Source organism: Ochlerotatus camptorhynchus, unplaced genomic scaffold, assembly GCF_037179485.1.
Source record: "Ochlerotatus camptorhynchus isolate MF236.1 unplaced genomic scaffold, CSIRO-AGI_Acam_v1.1 ptg000512l, whole genome shotgun sequence".
NCBI classification, from domain to species: Eukaryota; Metazoa; Arthropoda; class Insecta; order Diptera; family Culicidae; genus Ochlerotatus; species Ochlerotatus camptorhynchus.
In genome coordinates, this window is record NW_027040996.1 from 116350 (window position 1) to 129979 (window position 13630).

Here is a 13630-nt window from a genome sequence, read left to right on the forward strand (position 1 = left end):
GAATCAAAACAAACATAGTGTAGTAATAGAATTTCAACTAGAATAGGGTACGTTAATCGTTTGCTTGGGACCAATAGGCTACTAAAGTGGTGAGCCAATTTAAAATCGTTAGTTTCGTATTGATTGTTGATTGTACTAGCATTTTCACCAAATGTATTAGATTGTTTTGGTTCTATCTCTTTCACTCTACTCAAAACTGAAATGCATAAAAAATGACAAAATGATACACTCTTTGCACACTGTCAAAGAATCATTGTACACAAAATCAACTTTGTTCAAATCAAAACAAAAAAAAACTTACCCATCTGGTGGATGATGGCACAAGCTTCCAAGAAAATTCTATTACAGTGAACCACATTATTTTAATGGATTTCTTCGCCAGTTAGTCGTCTGTCACTTCGTTTGTGCTACTACTGGATTGAACCAACAATCAATATGAAACTAACGATTTTAAATTGGCTCACCACTTTAGTAGCCTGTACGCAAGCAAACGATTAACGTACCCTATTCTAGTCGAAATTCTAGTACTACGCAATGTTTGTTTTGATTCGCTATGAAAGTTTGACAGATAAAATGAGGGGTTATTGGTTTTTCCTATGTTTCGAGGGGTGATTCGACAAGCTTGGGACCGAAGATAGTACCAGAGGTGAGCCAAAAAGTTGAGCACGTTTCTTCGGGACCTACTTGTCTTAGAGTTACCTCTATGATTGAACTAGCATTTTCACCAAATGTACTAGAATGTTTTGGTTCTATCTCTTTCACTCTACTCAAAACTGAAATGCATAAAAAAATGACAAAATGATACGCACTCTTTGCACACTGTCAAAGAATCATTGTACACAAAATCAACTTTGAGCAAAACCAAAACAAAAATACTATCCCATCTGGTGGATGATGGCACAAGCTTCTAAGAAAATTCTATTACAGCGAACCACATTATTTTAATTGATTTCTTCGCCAGTTAGTCGTCTGTCACTTCGTTTGTGGTAGTAGTGGTGTTGCCATGTGGTACACTGAAAAATTGAAATAGCAGGTTAGTCACCAAAGTTTTCGAGCCGCTCCGTCTGTCACTTCGTTTGTGATACTAGCTTCTAGCAAGGGTTGCAAGATAATTTAGGAACAAATCCCTGCTGCCGAATTGTATTTTGTTTTCTCCGCCTATCTCTCCTTCTGAGTATTTCTAGTTTTGACCATGTCTTTCCCTTCAAAATATGTCGAGAATTGAAAAACGCTTTAAGTAAGATTTACCTGAAGACATACTGAAATTTTTACTCCTCTGCCTTCCCCAAGGATTAAGGCCGAATGGACTTAACCATTCGTATATAGCAACGGCTACAGCAGTTACATTCAGTGAAGTGAAAATAGCAATCCAGAGCTCTGGAGAAAATGGCAACAAGAACGCCAATAGTGGTACGTCGGGATTTGTCTGGGGCGCGGCTAACAGTGAAACACCTCCATGAAAGAACGGAATACTAAAATCGATCACTTGTGCTCGTTCTCTGAAAATATATAAATGGAAAATGTATCATTATAGGCAGAACAATTGCACCAGTTATGGCAAGTGAACCAGTGTTATGCCATATATGCAAGGCTCCAGTTGTGGTACTGAAGCATAATTCATGGATTAAACATTTCGATTATTGCATCGATCTTAATTGACAGATTTAGAAATTTTTGTTTTTATTATAAAAACATTATAAGCCAAACTTGTTCCAGCAAAAATAACAAACAAAATTCGAGAAAAAGAAGTGATGTATTTCTTTAGAAGCAATTACGAAGGCTAGCAAATTTTGAATCAAGCATAGTAGGGGTGTTTTCAGCCACCAACTGGGAAGGAAGGCGTACGGTGGTACACAATCGGCGGCGATACGACTTGCGACGGACGGGTTACCAAGTAAATAGAGAGAAGGGGCACGTATGAAACAACCGAATTTTTTTGCGTCTTTGCGTCTGCGCAATTTGAATCTTTTGCGTCTTATACCCTGGACAGACTATGGCTCATATCATGTAATATAGGCTGGCTTGCAATGAGCACTCATATATAGGATTTCCAGTGAAAACTAGATGTATGAGTGCTCATTGCAAGCCAGCCTATATTACATGATATAAGCCATAGTCTGTCCGGGGTATTAAACGGAAAAGGGACAAATGGTACAAAAAGTTTTACAGATCTAATAATGACAATAATTGGACTAGGTACAAAATCGCGCGTAATAAGTATTCACGATGGTGATGATGGATTTTTGATAATATTATTTGATTTAATAGTAGTAGTAGAAAAAATAGTAGTCTACAAAGGTTTGAGCCTCGCGCGCGTATTACGGATAAAGAGGACTGAATTTAACATTTGAAAAAAAAAAAAAAACTGCAATTTTGAAGCTTATTTGGAAGATACCTTGAGTTAGTAGTACGTTTTCTGGCAAATGTTGGGGGTTCGTGACCATTCCTGACATTGCTGAAAATTATGATAGCATCAGATTGCGGGGTTGCTAGTGTAATAGGAAACTTTGTTGATTGTTCATTAACTCTTGATCGCTAGTAATACTTATGAATATTTTAGGTGGACAAAAAGGCGAACTAAGACGTGGACGCCTAAGCTTTTTCACATTTATATCGCTGTGAAGCAACTGTAAACTCTAGAGTGAGTTTATATCTGTAAATGTAACCAGATCGTTTTTTTGCTAACCTGGTTAAAATGTTTACATTTAATTATCTTAAACATAAATCGTCCAGCTCAAACTGTAGGGGTAAGAGGTGGGACCATCATCATCATCATAAAAAAATAATCAAAACGAATTTTTACGTTAAAAATAAATCATAAAAAACGAAAAAAATTTTTTTTTTTCCTTCATTTAACGTCGGTCTCTGTTCCGCAATCTAGTGCCAATCACCGACGGACATCGATTGCCATCCATTGACGGCAACCGAATGTGCAGGAAGGCAGCTTCCACACCTGCGTAGGATATCGCACCCATTCATTAATTAATTTATCTTTATTAGCGAGGCTTTCAGCCTTGGGCTGGTTCGCCTCCATTACGCACCCATTCACAACACACATGGGCCGGGACCAACGGCTTTACTTCCCTTCCGAAGGAAGACGTGACCAGAGATTTTTATGCCTCAGAAAAATCCCACCGACCTCGGCTGGGGATTGAACCCAGACCCACTGGGGTGTTAGAAAGCAGTCACGCTTACCACAACACACCGGCGCCGGCTCGAAAAAAATTTCACCGATGAAATATTTTAAATCTTATAGATTATGAAACTAGAGGTCCCACACTATCATCTAGAATAAAATTTTAGGTAGATTCACTTTGAATAAAAGTCGCCTTAAAACATAGCGTGCCCCGTCCTTGGATCTCTGAACGAAAGACTTGAACAGATTCAACTTTTTGGCCACATCCCTGACCGAAGCGTTGGGATTCCGCTTAAACCACAAACGAAGTGACAGACGACTAACTGGCGAAGAAATCCATTAAAATAATGTGGTTCACTGTAATAGAATTTTCTTGGAAGCTTGTGCCATCATCCACCAGATAGGTTAGTTTTTTTTTGTTTTGATTTGAACAAAGTTGATTTTGTGTACAGAGCAATTCTCTACAGATTGACGAATTTTTTAATTTTTTTTTAATTTGTCGGCTCCGATTTTGATGAAAATTTGCACAGTTGTTCTTTTTTAGTAAAGATGCCAATTTGTGTTATCAGTTCTTCAAATTGAATCACGACTACTTTTCTAACAGGGCCTGTGTAAAAATAGAACTAATGAGTTAAAAAAATTATATTGCTGAAACGCTTTGTTCGATTAATTTGGTGTCTTGAGCAAAGTTGTAGATATTATTTTGGCAATAATGTTAAAAATATACACTGTAAAAAAATTCGTTTGTTTCAATGAAAAAAAAAATATATTTCTTATTAAAAAAAATAATTTCTCAAAAAGTACATTTTTGGAAATTTTCGTTTTAAGCCTCATTGAAGCTCATAATATTTGCTACAAACACATGTTTTTCAACCGTGTATATTTTTTCAAGAATTGCATTTTAATTTTGCACAACTTTCTCGAAGACACCAATGCAATCAAGCAAGCCGTTTTTGCAATATAGATATGTTTATTTCATTAGTGTTTTTCTACACAGGCCCTATTGAAAAGTTAGGATTCATTACATCTGATACCATGAAAAGGTATCGTTACTAACAAAACTAAAAAATTCATTTGATGAATATTGAGCTAGAACTAAATAAAAGTGAAATGATGCTCAAACTAGCGATTAATTTTATTTTTTATTCATTGTCTTCAATTTTGCATAGTTGTATCAGTGATTGTTCCGTGCGAAACAAGCTATAGTAGCTTCCAAAACACAACGCAAACGATCGTCATTCAAACCACCCATCGTGGCAACAACGCACTCCAGGTAGAATTTTAAGGACACCGAACGAGAAGGGAGAAGCACTATATACTTCTCTTCAACATGCTGCTGCCTGCTGCTCGCCGCAGCGCACGGCAGGCAAGTATATAGGACCAAAAGTAGCAAAATACGATAGGACGACTGCTATAAAAGCGACACAGCCAGCCAGCGTTTTTTTGAGTATTATTCCGACCACCATCCAAGTTACATCCAGTGAAGTAAGAAAGCAATCTGTAGAGAAATAGTGAACTAGTTAGAATAAAAGTAGTGTTAAGGTGATAATTTGATTAGTGTGTTGAATCTTTCAATCCGAACGAAATACAGTCCACTTCCAACCCACCGGAGTTGGCCACGGTAAACGCGCCAACATAGTGGTCCTTCGAGCCGGATCCAGCGCCGCCCGTAGGAAAGGATTCGACACCATCGCCACTCGACCGAGTGTATTCCGACACGCTTCCGTGGTGTGCCAACCACGACGTGTACCGCCAGGAGAGGAATCAATTATTGATCACCGCCGCTTGCGAATCCGATTCGCAAGTTTCAACCCGCCCGCCGAAGGATTTTTCTACAGAACCGCTATTCCGAAACCATACGTGCTCGTGCTGTGTGTAACGTACGACGTGACAACGAGTTCATTATGCCAGTGGATCGAACCCCGAAAGGTAAGCCTGCTGCTAAGGAAGCAGTTGAGGGCACAGGCAAGGAGAAGCAGCACGACGAGTCAGCAATATTCGAAGGATTTGCAGAATGGGAAATCAGTGCTGATTCCGAAACCGTGAAGGAAATAACGTCGCTTTCCCGCCAGCGAGACCAGGTCACCATGAAAGTAGTGCGTGTGCAAAGGGCGCTTGTTGCCGCTCGAAACTTGGTGAGCCTCTCACAACTCAGGACGTACATGAAGAATATCGATGTGGCCTACAACGAATACAGCGCAGTGCATAGCAAACTGGTTGCTATCATTCCCCAAGAAAGTTTTCAACAGCAGGAGGAAGTTTATGTCGCATTTGAAGACCGATACAACTTCGTCCGCACGACCATCGATGAGCTAATCATGGCACACGAAAATGCCAGTGTTCGTTCTCAAGCCCCGCAACAACAAATCATCGTCCAACAGCAACCGTTGAAGGCTCCAATTCCAACCTTCGATGGTGATTATGCCAACTGGCCGAAGTTCAAGGCCATATTTCAAGACTTGATGGCCAACTCAGGAGACTCGAACGCGATCAAGCTGTATCATCTGGACAAGGCTCTGGTTGGTGCAGCAACAGGTGCTCTGGATGCCAAAGTAATCAGCGAAGGTAATTACCAGCAAGCGTGGACCATTCTCACCGATCGCTATGAAAACAAAAGGATCATAGTCGAGACGCACGTTCGTGGTCTGTTCAACTTGCAAGGAATGTCATCCGGATCCCACAAGGAGGTGCGACGTCTGCTCGATGAGTGCACCCGCCACGTCGAGAGCCTGAAGTATCTTGAACAGGAATTCCTCGGTATTTCCGATTTGTTTCTGGTTCATATGCTGACGACCGCCATGGACAACACGACCAGGATGGCATGGGAAGGCACACAGAAGAAGGGCGTGCTACCCAAGTATGCGCAAACCATTACGTTCCTGCAATCGAGATGTGAAATGTTGGAGAACTGCGAAACAGCTTTCCAGAAGGTTAATGCGCAGCCCGCTTCCAAATCGACCCCGAAGGTACAAGCATTCCAACCGAAAGCAAGCAACCCGAAGGTCCATGCCGCCGCAACCACACCAATCAGCAAGGAGGTTTGTGATTTCTGCCAAGGTGCACATCGCAACTACCAATGCAATGCGCTTGGTAACATGTCCTTTGACAAACGTATGGAGAAGGTACGCACAACTGGTGTGTGTTTCAACTGTCTGCGCAAGGGGCACAGCTCCAAGGAGTGTTCATCACCGAGGTGCTGCCAAAAGTGTCAGAAACGGCATCATACACAACTCCACAACGACGAGGTAAACCGAGAACCGAAAGCCAACGTGTCCGTTTCGAAAGAAGAGTCCCGCACAGTTCAACCGAACAGCACGGTAGCAAACCCGCCATCCGGAAGAGATATACCGAGCACATCCTGCTCGTGTAACTACGCCGATTCCACGAAAACTGTGTTCCTGCTGACAGCGGTTGTCAACGTGCTGGACGAAAACAATCAACTGCATTCATGCCGAGTACTGCTAGATAGCGGCTCTCAGGTAAATTTCGTAACAAACAATTTTGCAAATCTTTTAAGAATTCAGAAGCATCGTGTCAACGTTCCAATCTGTGGCATCAACGACGTTAGGACTGTAGCCCACGACAAGGTGATGGTCAACATCCGATCTCGACTCACCGACTTCCAAGCACACGTGGAGTGTTTGGTTACGCCCAATGTGACAGGTGTCATCCCGCCAACAAGAATCGACGTGTCATCTTGGAACATTCCCTTCGGCGTCCAACTAGCCGATCCGGAATTCTACAAACCGGACAAGATCGATATGCTTCTTGGTGCAGAGTTATTCTTCAAGTTGATGCGACCAGGACATATCAAACTCGACGACAGCCTTCCCGATCTCCGTGAAACCTGCCTTGGATGGGTTTTAGGCGGTGTATTCACTAACACGATCCACGCCAATCAACCACAACATTCGCTCATCGTATCGTTGGATGACATCGAGGAATCCATTCAACGATTTTGGAGGCTCGAAGAGGTGCCAGATTCGAGTCCTCTGACGAAGGAAGAACAGGAGTGTGAAGCCCATTTCGTCGCCACCCACCAGCGTGATGAAAATGGACGATACCAAGTGAGGCTACCGTTCAAGGATAACGTGCACGAGCTTAGTGACTGCCGAGCGGTTGCTTTGAAGCGATTCCAGATGCTGCAGAGGAGGCTGCAGCGGAACCCCGATTTGAAAGAGGAGTATGTTCAGTTCATGCGTGAGTATGAAGAGCTGGGACACTGCCACGAAGTACGAGAAGAAGACGATCCACCGCACCAGCAAAACTACTACCTGCCGCACCATGCGGTACTTCGCCCATCAAGTTCGACCACCAAGTGCAGGGTGGTATTTGATGCCAGCGCCAAACCAACAGTGAACCACCGTTCACTCAATGAGGTTCTACAAGTCGGTGCAGTGGTACAGAAAGAACTCTATGACATCATACTCAGGTTCTGCAAGTACCCAGTTGCATTCACAGCCGACGTGCCGAAAATGTATCGACAAATCAAGATGCATCCAAGGGACACACACTATCTCCGTGTTTTTTGGTGTGAGCAGCCGTCAGAGCCACTCCGAGTCTTGGAGCTCACGACGGTTACATATGGAACAGCATCGGCTCCGTTCCAAGCTACCAGGTGCTTGCAGCAGCTCGCCGATGATGAATCAACCGATTTTCCGATCGGTGCGCAAATCGCCAAGGAGGATTTTTACGTCGACGATGCACTTTCCGGTGCAAATTCACTTCCGGAGGCCCTCGAAGCAGCAAGGCAGCTGGAAGGCTTACTGAAGAGAGGAGGGTTTTCGCTGCACAAGTGGTGTTCCAACTCAAAAGAGTTTTTGGACCACATTCCAAACGATCGACTGGAACAGCCCGTTCCATTGGGAGAATACGGACCGAATGGAGTCATCAAAGTGCTAGGCTTGCTTTGGGATCCAAAAGCCGATCATTTCCTCATCGCAAGGCCGCCACAATGTGATTTGAATCAACGATCAACGAAGCGTATCATCTACTCCGAGGTGGCCAACCTTTTTACCCGTTAGGACTTGTGTCACCAGTGATTGTCGTCGCCAAGCTACTAGTGCAACAGCTGTGGAAGCACAAGATTGGCTGGGATGAGCCCGTCAACGACTCGATAAAGGAGCGATGGGTTGAATTTGCAAATACCTTGCCAGCACTCGACAAAATCGCCATACCAAGAAGAGTTACGTTCCACGACGCCGTGTCCTACGAAATCCACGGTTTTGCCGACGCATCATCATTGGCGTATGGTGCATGTGTTTATGTTCGAAGCCTGTTCTTCAACGGTTCCGCCAAGATGAAGTTGCTGAGTAGCAAGTCCAAGGTTGCTCCGCTACATGACCTTTCAACGCCTCGAAAGGAATTGTGTGCCGCATTGCTACTAACTCGACTCATTCAGAGGATTATCCCAGCCATGCAAATGGAATTCCGTGACGTGGTCCTCTGGTCGGACAGTCAAATCGTTCTGGCGTGGATGAAACGATCAGCCGATCGCCTCAAGATTTTTGTCCGAAACCGAATTCATGAAATCAATACCTCCACTGCAGGATATCGCTGGTGCTACATTCGATCTGGTGATAATCCAGCAGACATCGTGTCCAGAGGTCAGCTACCAAACGATTTGCGCAGAAACAATCTTTGGTGGACCGGACCAAGTTTCCTCACGAAACTCGAGTACGACGAAGAGGAGTTAGTCGATATCCCCGACCAACAGCTTCCCGAAATGACAAGCACCGAAATTGTCACTTCGGCTGTGGTGGAACAGTTTCCACTGTTTTCCCGCTTCAGTGACTTCAGGAAGATCGAACGCATCATGGCATTGGTACTTCGATTCATCGCCAACATCCGCACCAAGAACAGGTCACAACGTATCTTCAACCGGTACGTTACTATTTCCGAACTCCGTCGATCGAATTTCACCATTATGAGGATGGTTCAACAGTCAGAGCTAGCTGACGAAATACGTCGTGTCCAAACCAACAAACCGTGCCGCAAGCTAGGAGGCTTGAATCCAGTGTTCGTCGATGGATTGCTTCGAGTTGGTGGTCGCCTGCAACATTCGAATCTACGAGCCGAGACGAAGAATCCGATTATCCTTCCGAACAGACATCCACTGACGAAGCAGCTAATCCGCACAATGCACATCGAGCATTTGCACCTTGGGCAAAATGGCTTGATTGCTGCTATGCGCCAGAGGTATTGGTTGCTGAGCGCCCGTTCAACCATCCGGCAAGTGACCCGCAATTGTGTAAGATGTTTCCGCACAAATCCAAATATGTCAACGCAGCTGATGGGCAATCTTCCTCAACCGAGGATAAATCCAGCACCTCCGTTTGCAGTGACTGGTGTCGACTACGCCGGCCCATTTTGGATCAAGATGGGAAATTACCGATCAAGGCTCATCAAGGCTTACGTGGCAGTATTTGTTTGCATGGTAACAAAAGCAGTGCATCTCGAGGTCGTGTCTGATCTCACATCCGACGCCTTCTTAGCTGCGCTACAACGGTTCATCAGCCGAAGAGGAATGGTGCAACAGTTGCATTCTGACAATGCCACCAACTTCCGAGGAGCACAACACGAGTTGCACCAGCTATATCAACAGTTCCAGGATCAGCAGTTCACAGGACGTATCCAGTCCTTCTGTCAGCCAAAAGAGATCGAGTGGCATTTCATACCGCCGAACGCACCCGAGTTCGGTGGCTTGTGGGAGGCCGCTGTAAAATCGACAAAGAGACATTTGGTCAGAGTGGTTGGCTATTCCAAATTGTCATTTGAAGAGCTAACAACCATACTCACCGAAATCGAAGCAGTTCTCAACTCTAGGCAACTGTTTTCGATTTCCTCCGATCCAGCCGACATAGAGGTAATTACGCCAGCTCATTACTTGATTGGTAGACCACTTACAGCCGGTCCGGAACCATCCCTTGAAGACATCCAAATTAATCGTCTGAAAAGATGGCAACATCTACAGAAGATGCGTGAGGATTTTTGGAAATCTTGGTCCAGAGATTATTTGTGCACCTTCAACCGAGGTCAAAGAATACCAAGACGACATCCAACCTTCGCCCAGGAATGGTAGTTCTACTGGAGGACAAAAATCAACCACCGCTTAACTGGAAGCTAGGCCGCATCATGCAGGTATTCCCAGGGCCAGATGGATTGGTCCGAGCCATCGATGTGTCGTCTAACGGAGTTACCTACCGACGACCGATCAACCGGATCGCAGTTTTGCCGATTGAGGACAACGAGCCACCAACCCTGAGTGATGTTGAATCTACGAGTCAACCGGGCGGAGTATGTTCCGTGCGAAACAAGCTATAGTAGCTTCCAAAACACAACGCAAACGATCGTCATTCAAACCACCCATCGTGGCAACAACGCACTCCAGGTAGAATTTTAAGGACACCGAACGAGAAGGGAGAAGCACTATATACTTCTCTTCAACATGCTGCTGCCTGCTGCTCGCCGTAGCGCACGGCAGGCAAGTATATAGGACCAAAAGTAGCAAAATACGATAGGACGACTGCTATAAAAGCGACACAGCCAGCCAGCGTTTTTTTGAGTATTATTCCGACCACCATCCAAGTTACATCCAGTGAAGTAAGAAAGCAATCTGTAGAGAAATAGTGAACTAGTTAGAATAAAAGTAGTGTTAAGGTGATAATTTGATTAGTGTGTTGAATCTTTCAATCCGAACGAAATACAGTCCACTTCCAACCCACCGGAGTTGGCCACGGTAAACGCGCCAACAGTGATCTTAACGGTAATAAGTCAAATACTCAACACTGTAGTAGCACAAACGAAGTGGCAGGCGGAGCGGCTCGAAAACTTTGGTGACTAACCTGCTATTTCAAGTTTTCAGTGTACCCCATGGCAACACCACTACTACTGGATTGTACCACATGGCAACACTACTACTGGATTGAACTAGCATTTTCACCAAATGTACTAGAATGTTTTGGATCTATCTCTTTCACTCTACTCAAAACTGAAATGCATAAAAAAATGACAAAATGATACACTCTTTGCACACTGTCAAAGAATCATTGTACACAAAATCAACTTAGTGCAAAACCAAAACAAAAATAGTATCCCATCTGGTGGATGATGGCACAAGCTTCTAAAAAAATTCTATTACAGCGAACCACATTATTTTAATGGATTTCTTCGCCGGTTAGTCGTCTGTCACTTCGTTTGTGGTAGTAGTGAACACCAAAAACATCTGTCTGTACCTAATGTAGAAATTATACCTATCGATCTGATACTTAAATGAGTTTGAATGGTGAAAACAAGCAATCTTTGTGATCAGATTGCTTTTTACCGCATGCATCTTAAAAAGTTATCATAGGAAATAAGTGTAACACCATTTGGTTAAAAGGTAAGCATAACCTTCAGTTGTATTTCAATGAAATCATTTTTAAAGATTATTATTTTTAATTTTTTTTAATACAGGAAGCAACATGAGTGAACGAGCATGTTTTATCAGGTGCATTCGGCCGTTCGAGGAAGTCAAGTGCTCGAAAGAGCTGAGGAATATTTCGAATATTACCATCCAGAAATTAAAATCGATTGGATATTCTGAAGCATCAGGATTGAATACTGGTTTTCGCATTTGCACGTCCTGTCGTCTTCGTGTTGATAAACAAGCTCTTTTCATCTCAAACGAGGAACAGCATGTTGCCGGAAGCTCAAAGATGCCAACTACAGTGATAGTACCTGTCGTACCGAGCTGTGAAAGCCTTACAACTGTACCATCAATGACATCAGTTACTTCAGTTCAATCGTACCAAGAATTTACTCAACCAGTCAACATCGAGATATTCAACCGAGACATTGCAGGAATCCAGGTATCACCGATAGACGTGGGAAAACTCAACTACATCCACTACCCCGAAAAGAAGCACCGTGAAATCAACGAAGGTATTAGAAAGAATCTTTTCAACTTCAAGCCTGAGGCTGACGAAGTGAATGAACTCAAAGAAGTTTTAGAAAACATGAAGGAAAAGTTTTCCAATGCATCCACTGCAAGAAGTGAAAAATTATTAATTTTATCGTTATTGCCTTATTCATGGTCAACACAAAAAGTTATGGATCAATTTAATGCTAGTAGATATATTGCAACAGAGGCTAAGTTGATAAAGGAAGGTCAAAATATGGCACAGCCTTAAGTGATGAAACAAAATTGGCAGTCATAAATTTTTTTGAAGATTATGATATAAGCCAGGCAATGCCTGGTCAAAAAGATTATGTGTCTGTGCAGAAAGAAGGAAAACGACAAGCCATTCAAAAAAGATTACTAATGATGACTTTGAGAGAAGCTTATAAACGATTCAATGAAATTCACTGCAATGTAAAAATTGGATTCTCTTCATTTGCAAAACTCCGCCCTACACACTTAGATTTTTTCGCCGAGATGGGCACCACCGAGCAGCTCGGCATTTTATTTTGCTGGATCTCAGTGAAAAACTTGCCGAGATTCAGCTAACAAACGGGAATTTTGCCGAGATCTCAGCTAACAAACATATTTTTTGCTGAATTTCCAGCAAAATAAAATGCCGAGCTGCTCGGTGGTGCCCATCTCGGCAAAAAAATCTAAGTGTGTAAGCAATGTAAGCTTTTAACCAGCTCTGGAACCCACAATGTTTGCGTGTGCACAAGGCATGAAAACATCAATCTAATTTTACACAGTTTGAAAAAACTTAACCATTTAAATGATGTAAAAACGTTCACTGACAGCCTACTTTGTGAAAACAAGACAACATATTGCTATCTACGGTGTTGTGAAGATTGTCCAGACTCTTCCGCATTAGAAAACATTTTATTAAAACAATTAGAGGAAAAATGCATTGATCAGCTTTCATTTGAACAGTGGGTTACCACGGATAGATGTGATTTAGAAACTATTGTAAAGCCTGCAGACGAGTTTGTTTCATTTTTCTGCTTGAAATTGACAAGTTTGATACCACATGATTTCATAAAAACACAGCAATCTAATTTTTTGAAAACTACACGAAATAATTTGCAAGAAGGTGAATTTTTAGTTACTTGCGATTTTTCCGAAAACTACAGCTTTGTGTTACAGGATGAAGTTCAGTCTCATCACTGGAATGTCCAACAAGCTACCATTCATCCATTTGTTATATATTTTAGAGAAAATATGCAAGTTAAACATTTAAGTTTTATTATAATTTCTGAAGAGTTAAGGCATGACTCAGTGGCTGTTAACTTATTTATTTCTAAAATGATAAGTTTTTTACGCATTAACCAAAGTAAAAATATCAACAAGATTTATTTTATGTCCGATGGAGCCGCGTCACAGTATAAGAACCGGAAAATTTTTGCTAACCTTTGTAAATTTAAATCAAAGTATGGAATTGAAGCCGAATGGCATTTCTTTGCAACATCACATGGGAAAGGTCCTTGTGACGCTATTGGAGGTACAATAAAACGTATGGCTACTAGAGCAAGTTTGGCCAAAGAACGTGAACATCC

The 13630-nt window shown here is 42.7% G+C and overlaps 1 protein-coding gene across 6 annotated transcripts in view; it reads right to left on the minus strand.

The window, feature by feature from the left end:
• Positions 1–13630, minus strand: part of LOC135712892 (glutamate receptor ionotropic, NMDA 3A-like) — a 91577-nt gene that overhangs the window by 40405 nt on the left and 37542 nt on the right. For 5 of the 6 annotated variants that reach the window (XM_065235986.1, XM_065235984.1, XM_065235983.1 and 2 more), the window contains exon 6: positions 1249–1499. In XM_065235986.1, coding sequence (XP_065092058.1) covers positions 1249–1499 — 251 coding nt within the window. Of the gene's footprint in view, positions 1–1248; positions 1500–13630 lie in introns of those variants that run through there. The other variant, XM_065235988.1, reaches the window with a different exon arrangement.